The following is a 16415-nucleotide window of genomic DNA, read 5'->3' as shown; positions in this document are numbered from 1 at the left end:
GTTCCCAAACCGCATTCTCTAATATAGACTCCCACGGGCGCGAAATATTTATTTTTATCCAAACTCGTGTAGGCTTCTGTTAGTCGATTATTCGTTAAAGACATTCCCTTAACATTGTACCTGATGTGAGATAGATATGATAGCGAAGTTGATAGTCGCTTTACTCCTTGTTTTGGCAGCGATCGCGAATGGTACGTTATACATGACAGAACCCTGCACGCGCGTAGTCTATGAACGTTGCATTTGTGTAAGATATGTTGCTAGCGTACAAGTCTTGTGTTGTGTTTGGTAAAACTACACCATATCTGTATTGTTGATTGCACCTGTGATCAGACTGATTAAAGTGTTTAACATGTTCCGCTATCTTAATGACATTTTAATTGAATTGTTCTGCAATAAACAGCAAATGCTGCAACGTTAATGATAACTGAAGGCCCGGCCAATCTCACAGTCATTGAAGGACAAAATGCAAGATTTACATGTGTAGCATCTAGTGATGGAAACTTTACTATATTATGGTTAAAGAATGATAGAGAGCATAAGAGGACACATCACTGGCAAGTGAATTCCTCCGAACTTTTAATTGTTGGTATGAGAGAGCGAGAGGACAAGGCAACAATCACTTGTGTTGTTGAAGATGAAGATAAGAACACTGTGACCTCTACAGCTTATTTGACTGTGATTAGTAAGTGATTTAATCTGTGATTTCACTTATAATGAGTATTTAGTGTGAATTCATTATGTGTCATAATTAATAAGCCCACTACCTACCACAAATGCCTTCCTACAATTTAAAATTGTTTTTTAAATTTTATTAGTACATATGTAGGTGTGGATACTTCCTTCTTTGTTGGAGTATTGATTTTTAGCTGTCTTGTACAAATGGTAGATATTGTTTACATGTAAACAATGAGGTTGGCCAGCTCTGCAAACTTTTGGTTTATACTTATTGTTTACATCCTTTCAGGAAAACACCTATTCATGATTTAACAGTTAGGTGCGTCATAATCATATTTTTGTTAGTGGAATGGCTTGTGGTTAACTTAAGTAAAGTAATATCTTTACAATTTTCAGTTTTGAATATATGTATATATGAGTTATGGAATGTTAATAATGTAGGCAAGCATTGGCTGGTATCAACTGAGTATATACTTGTTTATCCTGTATGTATACTACAGTACTTTAGTCCTGCCTCTTCCCTCCACAAAATATTTCCTTTATAAAAAAGGAAAAGGAAACTTTTTTTTACTTTATTCATTACATACCATAGAAGTTTGGGTGTTTGTGCTATGATGTATGTTGTAGAAGGCTTGCAGTGTCTAATGTATTGTATTTCAGTTGTAATAAGTGTTGTTATTTGATAGTGTGTCAGTGTGTATGTACCGTTGTTCTTTATATTCACTGGCACACTTGTTTTTAGTAATAAGGTATATTGAGGTAACCACCCACTGTTTATTGAATTGTTGTTAGTTCTTTATGTTTTCTATTTTCTCTTCAATTGATGTGATAGCAACTTGAATGTTTCACTGTGTATTGTTGCTCTAGGCACACTGGATGTAACAGTTAGTATTGAAGGTGTACAGAGTAATGAAGCAGCAGTGAATTATTCTTATAATGTTCCACTACCGTCAGAATTGTCTTTGTTTGTGACGTATGGTGAAGAATTACGTGATGACATACAACAACGTAGAAACTTGACATCTTTGAGTGGTAGAGTTACACTGAATGGCTTAAAGCCATTCACCAGTTATACCATACAACTATCAGTTATGTCTGATAATGGAGCATCACTGAATAGCAGTTCTAAAACTTTCAAGACACTAGCTGCAGGTATGTTTGTTAAAGAGTGAAGCATTTTGTTGACATGTGTCTTTGTGTCTTGTTATTGTGTAGTTGTGAGACAAGTGTTTTAGTTTGTGTGTAATTACCAGAAAATTTTTCAAAGAAAAGTGAAGTAGGGAATTTGTACAAGTTTGAATAGGGTAGTTTAATGGTGGGACATCTGTACAGTGTGGCTCCATTTGACCTGCTAGAGTACTGCTAGTCTACAGATCATAACAAGCTGATGTTATGCCACTTCTAAAAACCAGTCGCCCATGCAGTTAATACTATCTAAATAATCAACCTTGTATACAATTTAGTTTACATTTGCCATTACTGATTGTGATTCAGTTAGATAATTAGATTTGTAAATACTGCAATTTAGCGTGTTTCATAATTCATGTTATAATTCGGTATTTACGTTGCCATGCACTGTGTAACTCTAACAAACCACTGTAAACCACAAGTTATACACAAACGTATCATCTCAACTGTTTTATAGTGTGTCTATCATGTTTTCTCACTTGGATTGTTTAGAAAAGCCTCAAAGCTACCCTTCATTTTTGTTTGTGTAAATACGGGACACACCCTCTTTCTCTTTGTTATTTCTGGCATCCTACAAAGCTTATTACACTGTTTTTCGGTTGTATTATGCCCATATAGCCCATTAGTAAAGTTGTTTACAACGTGTTCTTTAGCTCGTTTAACTTGAATTTTGAAATAGCGGACTCAGCATAAGCTTTAACTTCTTGAAAGTGTAATACAATGTTTACAAAGCCTTCATTTCACACACACACACACACACACACACACACACACACACACACACATATATATATGCAGGCTGCTTTTGACACAAAATTTGTTTGCTCACATGGGTGAAATGATGCACACACACTCACACATGGGCACGCACACACGCACACACATTTATTACAACACACCCCCTTATGATTGAAAAAAAGTTCACATGTATAAGATTTATATTGACAATTGGAATGTAAATTGACCATCTAATCTTGTAGTTTGTGCTGTCCAATTTTTTCACACTGAGGACATCATTGTGTTCAATGTTTTGGTGATATCTAATTTACTCTCCCAGCTGGAAAAACTTTGATATTTACTGTTTCGATTGACCCACACACATGTAGTCACAAGAGAATGATGTTTGGAATGTTCCTACATTTGTCATCTCATCTGTTGAGTTGACTAACTCTATCTTTGATCTTAATCATCTAGTCTAAGTTTGGCTAGTTGAGAATTGCAATCACCTTCTACAGTCATGCTACAATAATGTTGTTCCTAATCATTGGGATATATTTAGGTCACCATGTTTATAAGTACTGTGTAAGAAAATGTATTTGCCTTGAAAATATTTTGTTATGCGAGAGATTTAGTGCATGGCAACTATACCATTTGTCGCATCTAAGTGTTTGTCAAGTTTTGAATGGTATGTGCTTGTAGAGAAATAATTTAGTGCCTCTGCTACCATAGAGAAATATTTTAATACACAGCTATAGAATTTGACTGGCACATATAAATTTAAAGTACTTTGCTGCTGCAGTCTGTATACTGGCTAGGCCTAAATGGCAGCCTAGTCCAATATGACTTTTTCAATTGCCTTATAAGCACGTGATAATATTTGATAGTTTATCCAGTGAATGTTTAACAAGGGTTGTTAGTGTATTTTAGTTAGTTCATGACCTCATTATTACACATCAGTGATGTAACCAAGTAGCCACATGTTTTCCTGTTGTTGTTATAGTCAGTAACTGTTCTGTTGTCATAGTGTACTTGTTATCTGGTAATGATGTAACCCTCTAAGGTCTGTTCTATATCAATGGCAAGCCTGTTTTAAATGTTGGCTGGCCATTTTATTTTGTACAACTTCAACTGCTAACTGACAAATATATGAAGCACTTGCAATGGCGGGTCCAGGATGGGGCATTTGGGGCAAACCCCCCCCCCCCCGATCTTGTGGAGGAGCCAGCCATGCTTCTAGTAAACACTAAGGCTAAGATCAGTTTATGAAACTCATGAAATATGCATATTTTACTAGCATTATTACAAATTCACCTGAAACCAAAGTCAAACTAGCTGTGAAATTGTCAACCAGCACCTTCGTGCGTACTAAGTGCCTCTAAAAATAATTATCATGTTGCTGTTATTTAAGACATTCAAAGCCTTTAAACAGCTTTTAAGACTTCACAACAGCCAAAATGGCAAAAATCAACAGTGAGACACACCTTAGAGGTGATTATTTGCTGCTTCAAAAATGCAGCAACTAACAAGAGAATCTGCTCTCCCCAACCACCTACCAACTTAGCCTGTTTGTGCCCCTCCCCTTGGCAGCTCCTGGATCCGCCCCTGACTTGGTGGAAAGGGAAGACATCCCATTATTATATATTTTGTACTGCTTTATCTACACTACATAATGGCTGTATTCTCTTGAGTTTTCACTGTGTAGCAGACTGGATAATTTTAAAACCCAACAAGATTACAGGAAGAAGGAATTCTATAGCTTCTATAGTTAACACAGTGAACTCCCCACGAAATCTGTGTAGTGTAGTCGGGAAGTGTACAGACCCACATGTGTTATGTACACTGATACATGCACATAGCTTCTTATTATGTAGTTCCGTTCATGCTAGCATGAGAGTGCACTGTATCCCATATCTCTGTTACACTATTTTTCCAGCTCCAGACACCACAGTCATTATTACCAACTACACTGCGGTCAATTCCAGTGAGTTATTCCTACAGTGGATGGTGACTGATACTGACACTCTTAATGGTGATATCACGGGCTATGAGGTAGTGTACACATACAGTGATCAAGATGGTGATATGGTGAAGTCTATCCTAGTGAACAGCACTGTTACTGATGTGGTGAGTATATTTGTAGTTCACATGTGTATTACCATCATTGTTCACTTGTCTTGTGTAGATGTTCCGTCTAGGTGGCCTGACACCCTATACCAACTATACTATTGTTGTAAGAGTTGTAAATATTGCTGGGGAGGGTCCCCTTGGAGGCACTGTGTCATTAATGACTGCAGAAGGAGGTATGTGATTGTTGTGTGTGTGCGCGTATGTTTGTGTCAGTGGTACTATTCGATGAATATATGTGTGAATGCGGAATAAGGAATTTGGTGGGTTGTCATAAGGGCTAATGATTACTACCCCCATTAGTGTATGGGAAGTTATGCAATGATCATATATTGTGTCCTTTATGATCTGTTTGTGAGAATAGTGAATAAGCATGCTCCATATGGTGGTGACTGTCTTGACTACTATTTACATGTATATGTAGTTCGTCTATTGCATATTATTAGACAAATTATGGCATTAGTTAATCATGCCATTCTAGTTTACCAAAGAGATGGCCACTTGTTTAAAGTTGTTATTCCTGATGTAATATGATCACCGTTAGGTCATATTTCATGTCCTTATTAAACAGGTGGTTGTAGTTAGGCCTCAAGTGACACCCTACAGTACGTTAGAGGAGTTTTCAAATTGACTTAATTTTGACAAGTGGCCGTGCTTTACAGTGACCTGATTATAGAGTTGTTTCTTGGTTGTATTGTTATATATTCAACTCATTTACTCAGTGCCAACTGAGGTGAGAAATCTCACAACAGATATGAAGAATGCCACATCGGTGATGATAATGTGGGACCCACCCATAAATTTCAATGGTATCTTTGAATATTACAAAGTGATAGTGAATGAAATTGAGTACATGCCACGTTATCCATCTCATCTCATCCATAACCTCAGTGAGTTTCTAGTAGTATAATTCTTCTGTGCTCATAATTATGTATTTTTGTATGAAGTCTGCTTATTTATGTATTTGTATAGCATTTTTAATTCCCACTGTCTGTATATAGCTATAGCCCTGTGTTTTAATGTGAAATTATAAATCTCTACAGCTTATTTCACACAATACAACATTACTGTTGCACCCAAGACAGGAGGAGGTCTTGGCCCGAAAGTGTCCACTCAAGTGATGTCAGGGGAAGGCCCTCCATCATCACCACCCACATTAAATGTATCATCAGTATCGTCTCATGTGATCCAGGTTAAGTGGGAATCCCCTCCTAAAGAATCCCTCAATGGAAAACTAAACAGTTTTATTATACAGTGGAGGTCACAAGATGATGTATATAACAAAACAGTATCAAGTGAGGACCGTTCTCACAATATTACTGGCTTAACACCATACACTGAATACAACATCAGTATTGCTGCAATGACTGTAGCTCCTGGACCATTTTCTGATGAAACAATGTTCAAAACTCCTGAATTCTGTAAGTTTCAATATTTGAATTTGTGTGTGTAGTGTGTGTTTTAAAGAAATCAATATGTATGTCTTGTCCACAGCTCCAAGCCCTGTCAGACATATTGAACCAATTGCTATAAACTCATCATCCATTAACATCACTTGGAATGTACCAGCAGAGCCTAATGGAATTGTGTCATATCATGTTATCGTAGTGTCTCATAAATCATTCAATACAAGTGACACCTTTTTAGTCATTAATGGACTGAAGCCTTTCACAAAATACTATATACATGTACAGCCCTATACCAGAGCTGGGTTTGGAGATAAATCTACAGGATATAGTGCCACTACGTTGGAATCAAGTATGTTGTTTCTGAATATATGTACTTGTATAGCTGGTATACACTTAATATATAGCAATTACATTGATGAGTTTGCACACACATACAGTACACCTTTTCTTTCTTCACGGTGTGTGCAGAGATCTTCATCTCTGCCCCACCTCTCTATTCCCCACTCTCCTCTTAGCCAAGTGAACATACAGAATATAAATATAGACCCATGGATAATAGCAGGGACCTGAATCAGTGACCTAGTCTGAAAGTAAAAGGTGTTCCTTGCTATGCATGATATAAACACTAGGATACAATAAAAAAAAATTAAAAATAGGGGGTTGTACTGCACGCACACACACACACACACAGTGTGCCATGTCCCACTGGTGAATGTGTGGGCACTTAAAGTCCCACCTGGATCTTCACCCATATTGGGAGACATGGACAGTTAGCATTTGCTATCCCAGTTTACCATTGGGTAGACTGGAGTAAAGTTACTTCATTACTTGAACAACAACGCATAACTGGGCATCAAACCCGACCTCTATCAATTACCAGGCTGTGCTGCACACACACACACACACACACACACACACACACACACACACACACACACACACACACACACACACACACACACACACACATGCACATGCACGTACTTTCCAATAAAGTAAATACATATTCTATTCATCCCCTATAGCACCTAGTGCACCTACTAATGTCAGAACTACTACAATCCTTCCCACTGAGATATCCATCACGTGGGGTCCCCCAAACAATCCTAATGGTGCAATAACAGTGTACTCAGTGAAGTGTGGCAGCTCTCAGCAGCCAGTGAACTCATCTCTACCACACTACACTTGTATGAGACTACAGCCAGGAGTCCTGCACACTGTATCAGTGACTGGTTATACCATCGCTGGGCCTGGAGAAACAGTTAGTGTACAGCAGCAAACACCTTGTGATAGTGAGTACAATGCTTATTAAAACTTGTGTACATGAAATTACTGTGCTACTATTAGCAGTTTGTTCTGTACTACAGGTAACTATTTATTTTATTTTTCACTACAGTTCCAACATTTACAGCTGAAGTTGGAACGGAATCAGCAAGTTTAGAAGTTATTTCATCTCAGTGTTCTGCCCATGAGTAAGTTCTTGTGCTAGACTTATGAATAGAAAGTTGTAATTTAGTCATATTACGATTTTAAACAGAACCCTAGCAATAATTATAAAATTAGGTTGATAATTCATAAGTACAAGACAAAAAATCAGGCAAAACACAGGCAGCCATATGAGTGTACATAAAGTAATTATTAATTAAGTGAACTTTTTGTTATTCCATAATAGGTCCCATCAGTATCTGGTCATAGTACAACAAGTGATACTAAATGATTCAGGAGCTGTCTTGGACCCATTAAAATCACTGGATGCTTACACTCTTCAAGAACTAATTGACAGTACACGGAGTGTTAGGGAAAACTTGTCTAATAATAGAACTAAACGTCAAGATAGCTATACCCCTGTGTCTGCATACATTGCAGCCATGATCAGCTCTGCTGACTTCAACAATGATGGTTTTGTTGTTGGTGATGGAAGGGAATATGGTGGATATGAGAATTACCCACTGGGAGCTGACAAGGATTATGAAATAGCAGTGGCATTAATGCAAGCACAAGTATGTACAACTGTTGTACTGTGAAGTGCCTAAATCATGTTGTTCTATTTCATAATAGGGTCAGGAATTACATTTCTCAACACCAACCATCATCAGTAAGTTGTTTGCAGTGTAATACACAATACCCTTGGGTAGTGATGCAGCAAATACAGTACACATTGTTATGATGTATTCTAGTGCACGTACATTGGGAGCCATCTGTTTCAGGCTATTCCCTCAGTAACATCCTTATTATAGTGAGGTCTTCTGATGTAGAGGTGTAGCTTGATTTTCAAGGCATTTACATGTAGAAGTGTCTGCTTTGATGGGGTTTCACTGTTATGCATTTCTGTTGAGCAAGACAAAAAAAAATTGGAAAGTCGTAAAGTGTTCACATGTTAGATATAAATGTTGTTGTTCCACCAGGTACTGAGCCTCGTAAAGATGACAGTTCTGAAGACGATGAAATGTTGTTGTTCATCATCATAGCTGCTGTGGCCGCTGTGATTGTTGTGATCATCTTGACTGCAATTATTCTGTTGATCTGCTGTATGATGTGTGGATCAAAGTGAGATGATTGATTGATATGTAATTAGTATGGTTAAATAAAAAATTGAGTTGATTGATCTCCAAATAAATATGTGGTATTTATAAAAAAAAAGTGGCCTTGGGGTTTACTAGTGTTATATTCAATATCAACATAATTATTATAATGATCCTGTAGACATCCTCAAGAGAAGAAGGAGAAAGAAGAGCTGGGAGCATTTGAGAGAGCTGGTTCGCTCAGGTCATCCATCAACTCTTTGCAACTGGACAGGACAGTATCAACACGGTCATCAAAGAAGAAGAAACTGGTTGACCCAATTGAACAACGCCGGTCTATTATTCAGATGCCAGAACTAGAGAGCCATCCTCCCATACCAGTTGATGGGTTCCTACACAAACTAAGCGTATTAGAAGAGTGTGAGAGACAATTGTTCATTGAAGAGTTTGCTGTGAGTTATACTCTGTATTGGGTATATTTGCTGGATTGTATTTATTATGATTACTTTATTGGTTCTTGCATTAAAGTTTTCTGATTGCAATGAATTTGAGGTTCTGTTGCTGTACCAGATCTATACATTGTGTTTGCCATTTTTGTAGTCATTAATGGACAGTTCTGGAGAGTTCACAATTGATAATTCCATGCTGGACTACAACTTTGCTAAGAACAGATACAACAATATTCTACCATGTAAGTGTAGTGTAGACTGTGTGTGCCATAACTTTTCTGTGCTGTGTGTCTGCATTCACATATGCACACTTGCCAACCATAAGTCTGTAATGTCACTATTGTGTGCCTGTAGATGATCATTCTCGGGTCAAGTTGTCTGCAGTTAAACATGTTCCAGGGTCAGACTATATCAACGCCAGTTACTGTGATGTAAGGAATATCCTCACTGTATTCTACCTGTGATCATAATATTTCACTAACCTATTAGGGTCACATGAAACACAGGGGATACATAGCCACACAAGGTAAACTATAGGACTCTATATTTAAAGATTTCTTTATGTATTTAAATGGGTTTTTATAATTATTTGCTTCACAGGTCCGCTAGTATCTACGGTGGCAGATTTCTGGCGTATGATGTGGGAACAGCGTAGCAGTGTGATAGTGATGTTGACAAGACTAGAGGAGGGGGACCGACCTAAGTGTCACCAATACTGGCCAGAACGAGGTGAATCAGCCACGACATTTGGTGGTGTCATACAAGTAAAACTCCTTGACTCCACCTACTTTGCTGACTATGCCATTAGGATTTTCAGACTTTCTAAGGTACATATATCACATTGTAAAACAAGAATTAGAGATGTCATTTTATCCTTGCAAACTTGACTATGATGTGTTCTTCTGTATTTCAGCTTGGTTCTCCCAATGAAGTAAGGACGGTTACTCAGTTTCACTTCATTTCATGGCCAGATCATGGTGTCCCCAATGTCACCACTACAATGTTGATGTTTGTCCGTCGTGTACAGTTACATTGTATGGCACTACCTGAAGACACTGGTCCCACCGTGGTCCATTGTAGTGCTGGAGTAGGCAGGACTGGATGTTACATTGTGATTGATAGTGCCCTGCATAGGTTGAGAGAAGGACAAACCACCATTGACATATATGGGCATGTGAACCTGTTACGTTCTCAACGTCCATATATGGTACAACATGAGGTATGTGTAGTGTGTCTGTCTGTCTGTGTGATGTGATGTGTACAATTTGTCATCACACTATAGGAACAATACTTCTTCACGTATGAGGCAGTAGCAGAAGCAATAGTGTGTGGTGATACTGAACGTACAGCAGTAGAGTTACCTGATCATGTGGAGAAACTCAACCAGATCACAGATGGGTCATCACGTTTAGAAGAAGAATTCAAGGTACATACCATGTGAACTAAAATTCTATAGCTTTTGAGGGTATCAGCTTACATGAGGACATTTTCAGAGAATATTTAAATAGAGACATGTAGACTCAACACAATGTGTAATTATTGTCTGTTGGAGTCATGTATTCTCCTATTAAATGATGGGCTATATATACTTGTCTACTAACTACAGAGACTTGCACTGGAGAAGGCTGACCCTCAACAATTACTAGCAGCCAAGAAACCTGCTAATAAAGAGAAGAATAGATATGTCAATGTATTACCATGTAAGGAATTTAAATTTAAACTATTTATAGCATTAATTTTGTCTGAGTCTCCAATGTCCACTGTCTCCATATAGTCTCACCTCAATCATATTCATTGTTATTATACAGATGAGACCAGTAGGGTAGTATTGAAGGCTATACCTGGAGAAGATTGCTCTGATTACATCAATGGCAGCTACATTAATGTGAGCAGGGCAATGAATTTCAATACGTACACTATTTGCTGTGTATGGGATGGAACCTTGTCGAAAGATTTTGCTGTAGTAGTAATGGGTACTTACAATATGTCCTTTTGTATTATGTTTACTGTAATTGAACTCTCATACATATTTGCCAATTGCTTAGTTTAAATGGCCAGTCAGCTAGGGGGGTCTAGCATCTAAGGTGCACATCAACTTGTGTTCCATATTTGTATTATGTATTTCAAACTTTGTGATATGTTTATGGCCACCTAGTCTCCACTCCCTGGGACTGGAGATCTAGTGTCTGTGTTATCCATCAATGTATCTACTATATTTGTATTCCACATGTGTGGTAATCCTCCTTTCATCTCTATATGTGTAGGGATACTTCAGTAAGAACATGTTCATAGCTGCTCAGTCTCCACTACCTGTGACTGTAATTGACTTCTGGAGAATGTTGTGGGAACGTCGTTCTCCAATTGTTGTCATGGTGATGGAAAGAGGTGTGGAGAGATACTGGCCGGTAGACAGAATTAAAGATTATGGTGACTTGTCTGTGGAACCAACTACCGAACGTCATTCAGCTGATTATACCTACCGTGAATTTAAACTAACAGACTACATTGTGAGTTTGTTGAGTAGAATAGGTCAAGATTGGTTTGCAGATAAAGTGTGTGTGTGCCCACGCGCACGTGCTCTCACGCATGCACACACACGTGTGTAGTAGCATAGCCAAGTGACTAGAGCATTGGCCTGATAATCAAAAGGTCCCACGATCAATGCTTGGTTATGCCAAATTGGTGTTGTTTCCTTGAGCAAGAAACTTGAGTCACATTGCTCTGGTCTACCCAGCTGTTTAATTGGGTACCTAGTGGCCTGTTGTCAACTGGGAAAGTAGTTCACCCAGCTGTAACATCAATGGGTACCTGGTGTTTATTTGGGGAAGCAAATATTCAACTGTCCTTGCCTCACTTAGCGGTGTTGAGGCTGTTGTAGAACTTTGGGTCCTCGACCTCTCTGTCTCTGGACAGCCCCCCTGTGGGTTACTTACTAGTCCTGCCCCAGGAGAATTTGCCTGCACAAGACTCAAGTGCCTGAGTAGTGCACAGGCATCCCAGTGCTGGTTTGCTGGGCGGTAATAGCTGTGTTTCACATGGGTGCCAGAGGCTTTGGCTTTGCTTTTGTTGCGCATACGCTCATTAGTGCGTACGTATGTAAGTCTGTGTTGGTGTGTGCCATGCATGCATGTAGGAGAATTTGTATCATTTTTTTTGTCTTCGTTGTAGAGCAAGGAGACTCATGTAGTTAGACATTTCCAGTTTCTGGGCTGGCCTGAAGTTGGGGTACCCAGTTCAGGACTACCCCTAATTGATCTGATGGAAGAAGTAAACAAAATGTACCGATCATTGAAAACCACTGACCCAATCACTGTACATTGCAAGTGAGTGCTAACATCTATTGTTCTCCATTGTACTGAACTCTTTTCACCATACACTATATCACAACAGAGCTGGTGTTGCTGTTACTGGAGTGTTTGTTGCTCTTCGAGTGTTGTTAGATCAGTTGAAGATTGAGGGAACAGCTAACGTGTTTCAAGCAGTCAAGGTTCTCCGAATACAACGAGCAGCCATGGTACAAACTATGGTAAGTATTAGTATACATTAGTTCTTTACTCCTACAAGAGCTTTTAGCTATATGCGTATGTCAGAAATTTTGGGTGTGCAGTCATTACTCAATATATATGTGACCGGATTTGCGAAAAGGTACCTTTTTCACACACAAAATTTGACCCATTTTGTGAACTTTAAAGCTTCATAACTTTTTGATCATTGCATATAATTGCTTGCAATTTATACTGCATGTAGCTACAGTATCTGGCTACAATTTGATACTAAGAGCAAGTTAATCAGTATAAGGAGTCAAGTGTTACATCATTTTGTTTGCTGATATGTCAAATGTGTGAAAAAGGTACCTTTTCGCAAATCCGGTCACATATTGTGTTACAGTTACATCACAGTGTTTAAATTGTTTGTTGTTTCTCTCCATAGGAACAGTATCGGTTCTTGTATGATGCTCTAGTGGAGTACGTGGGATCAGATTTGTTCAATAGGAATGGTCCATCACCTGCTCCTGCTCACTCCCACTCCAAACTACCTTATTATGGTAGTGAAGTGCTCATCTCTGCACACACTTTCAGCTCTTCAGATGTCGACTATATGCAACACTCTAATGTGTAGTTATTATAATTATATTATCACAACAACATGTAAATACTTCTTATTTTATTTGTAATGAGTTGAGTCTGACATTTTATTTAATTGTACCATTACAATTAATTTTACCCTCCAAGCGAAACCGAAATATACAGGTATTATAGCCCATGTAGTGTTTTGGATGGGTGGGCTAAGTCAAGATGGAGGTATGGCCAATGTGATCATTTGTAGAGTTCATGTAGTCAATTTTGCCACAGCATTTGCCAGCATCTTTCTCACTGTTTCCCACCCACAAAAAATACTGTTTAAAGTCACCAATTCTCTAGCTTGCCATGTACATATCTACACTGATTGGTACAAAAGTTCATCTGCTTGTGTCACCCAGCAACAATTCAACATGATTAGAAAGAAAGGAGATTAAATCACACACAACAACTAAATTTAATGTATGTTCAAGTAGTAGCTACAGAGTAATAATGAGAATACTAATGGTACACATGATTTTTTTATAAAGAACTTCAAGTCAAATTGCAATCACTGGCTAATGATGCAATTCTTTGAAGTACAGTGAAATTTCATTTAGTGGCCACCTCAGTAATGAGACCACCTTATCGGCAAGTTCAGATGTGCTTTCCATTCCATTATTACATTAATGTAATTAAGCCACCTTACTAATAAGATTAGGCCAGTGGCCACATCACATAAACATAATACTTTCCCTCAATAAAGAGACCAACTGGCAGCCAAGGTACATGTATTACTGCAAAAGTTCCTGTTTCTAAGTGTATAATTATAACTACCAGAAGCCATACCTTATTATCTACTATTCTGGCATTATAATAACTTCACTAGGAATTATGTCTCAAGTGTAATGCCTACCTATCACTGTGCTATATATAACAATGGTTGAAATGATCATGAACACCAGAGCAAGTATTACTATCATCTACAAGATTTTCTAATGCAGCTTAGCAATATACAGCTGTGTTTATACTTCCTTATTTGAGCAACACTAGCACAATGCCGAAATAATTATGGTAAAATATGATTTGTCTGATACAATTGTTGATCATCAGTTTAACACCTATTCACTCTATAGTTAATCATCTTCTTTACTACAGTCTGCAAGAATGGACCATGCAAGGTATAATACCAAATCAGCTACTCACACAATAGTACTTTATTGTTAGAGGGATCCAGCAAAAGATATGATATGCAAATTTTTTGCATTCTCACACTTAGTACTGAAACTATAGCCACTGTGTCCAGTTTTTTGTATGGCACTGTAGTAGAATTAAAATCAAAAATTATGATTTACTTTGCTATCTTTAAGACAACAAAGAGTTGTCAAAATAGTTGGTATTGGTTTATGATTATGACTTCCATAGAGCTGTCACACTTGTAGAGCTATCTATATCCAGTCAGCAATTTATCTAGTTAAACTCAAACAAATAGCTAATGGAATTTTGGGTAAGTAGAATTCTAGGAAAACGGGAACGGAACGGAAACGGAAAGCGGGAACGGAAACGGCCAACGGAAAATGCCTGATGAAGGTTATCATGTCAATATACGGGTTAGATTTTACAGCATGATGCTTCTTGGTAACATTGTTGGACCCTTTCGTACTGTTCCGCTAAAGCGATTGAAACTCTCTAATAGAGCAGTCACCGTGCATTAAAATACTCTACTAGAACAGTCAAGAATGTTTTTGTAAACTATGCGGACCTGCTTTAAACCTGTGAATGATATGGCTGGCAAAGATTAGGTATGTAGACTAGCTAAGTCATCAACACTGACTGTTAACTGTTCCTTTAAAACTATAAACATTTTAAAAGATTCAACACTGAAACATGCTTGAAGAAGTTTGTGAAGTATTCTAATTATATAGACTGAAGACAGTGTCTATATAGGCTATGCACTTACATGCAACTTCCTGATAAGAGTTATGTATGATAAGGTATGCTGTTAGCTTGCTTGTCATCTCCAAGACGTGCATGGCTGGTCTCATATGACACACACTAGCTATATCATCAACACTCTATTTAATTTTTTTTCATTAAAGCTTTACAGCACAAGTGCTGAAGGTCTGTAAGACACCTGGTCCTACAGCTTGCTCAAAGACATTAGATACTAAGACATTAGCTACTTAAGGTGTGTTTGAAAAGTTGCAGAAAGGAGAAAAAAAAAACTGAAATAACTATACTCCTTGAAACCATACAAAAGATTCAACAATTAAGAATGAAGTGATTTACAAAGTATTCTAATCAATTGACAGTGTTTACATAAAGATGTTCCTTGTCAAGATAAAAGTTAGGTAGGTGGTAGATACAGTGTCAGGCTGAGGTGACTCCAATGAAGAGGCTGAGGGTTGCCAGCTATAGTACAATGATTCACAAGCTTTCAATACTAAAAGGCCCCTGGTGAGATACATGGTTTGCAAAACATTCTGTGACTGCTCTATTAGAGAGTTTCGATCATTTTAGCGGAACAGTACGGAGGGTCCTACAATGTTACAAAGAAGCATCATGCTGTAAAATCTAACCCGTATATTGAGATAATAACCTTCATCAGGCATTTTCCGTTGGTCGTTTCCGTTTTCCTAGAATTCTACTTACCCTGGAATTTTCATGGTGGATTTAAGGGGGGCACAGGGCAGGAGGAGAACGTGAAATAAAATTATGCAAATGGAGATACTCTAATAGAGCAATCAGTCAAATACTCTAATAGAACAGTCACCACCTGTAACACCATTAAGAATCTTCCAGTCATATTGCTGAGTATTATATAAAACGCAGCACCATTCCATGGGCACACTTAATCAGCTATATATAGCTGCTAGAATTTAGAAGTGTAGATGGTCCTTTGTATGCTATATATAACCTCTTTCTACCCTGGTTCACCCCCCTTTTAAAACCTGGAGCCATCCCTGGTGTTTATATTGTACAGTTTGTGCATGCTCTTAAGTTGACTATATCAACAGTGCTTTATATAATGGCCAGGGGCGTAGCTAGCCAGAAGGTGATGGAGGGGCAGGCATGCCCCCACAAAACACTCAAAATCATTCATGATTGCAAAAACGGCTAATGACCCAATGGTGGGCTAGCCAACATACGGTGTTGTATTATTACAACCTAAATAACTAGCTACGTAACTACTTCAGCACTGACTGCTTCCAATCGAGGTAGATATATTCGTTGAGCATCATCGCACGTGCCACAACTGTACTCCAA

At 38.1% G+C, this 16415-nt stretch overlaps 1 protein-coding gene across 2 annotated transcripts; it reads left to right on the top strand.

Moving 5' to 3' along the window:
• Nucleotides 1–31: 31 nt before the first annotated feature.
• LOC136256791 (receptor-type tyrosine-protein phosphatase F-like) lies at nucleotides 32–13313 on the top strand. Of its 2 annotated transcripts, none has more exons than XM_066049816.1 (26): nucleotides 32–191; nucleotides 404–685; nucleotides 1546–1830; nucleotides 4520–4710; nucleotides 4769–4886; nucleotides 5433–5600; nucleotides 5754–6131; nucleotides 6205–6468; nucleotides 7145–7411; nucleotides 7516–7591; nucleotides 7792–8119; nucleotides 8178–8214; nucleotides 8525–8666; nucleotides 8823–9093; nucleotides 9242–9332; nucleotides 9445–9521; nucleotides 9580–9616; nucleotides 9691–9917; nucleotides 10004–10309; nucleotides 10373–10516; nucleotides 10697–10790; nucleotides 10899–10975; nucleotides 11355–11597; nucleotides 12259–12413; nucleotides 12481–12616; nucleotides 13021–13313. In XM_066049816.1, exons 1-26 carry the CDS (start codon nucleotides 137–139, stop codon nucleotides 13207–13209), a joined length of 4638 nt encoding a protein of 1545 aa, XP_065905888.1. In that variant the 5' UTR covers nucleotides 32–136; the 3' UTR covers nucleotides 13210–13313. The 2 variants fall into 2 exon arrangements, with proteins under 2 accessions (XP_065905888.1, XP_065905887.1); XM_066049815.1 differs by having other exon boundaries at nucleotides 7789–8119.
• The last annotated feature ends 3102 nt before the right edge of the window (nucleotides 13314–16415 follow it).

The sequence above is a fragment of the Dysidea avara genome, chromosome 5, assembly GCF_963678975.1.
Source record: "Dysidea avara chromosome 5, odDysAvar1.4, whole genome shotgun sequence".
Taxonomy (NCBI): Eukaryota; Metazoa; Porifera; class Demospongiae; order Dictyoceratida; family Dysideidae; genus Dysidea; species Dysidea avara.
This window is presented reverse-complemented; position numbering and strand designations above follow the sequence as displayed.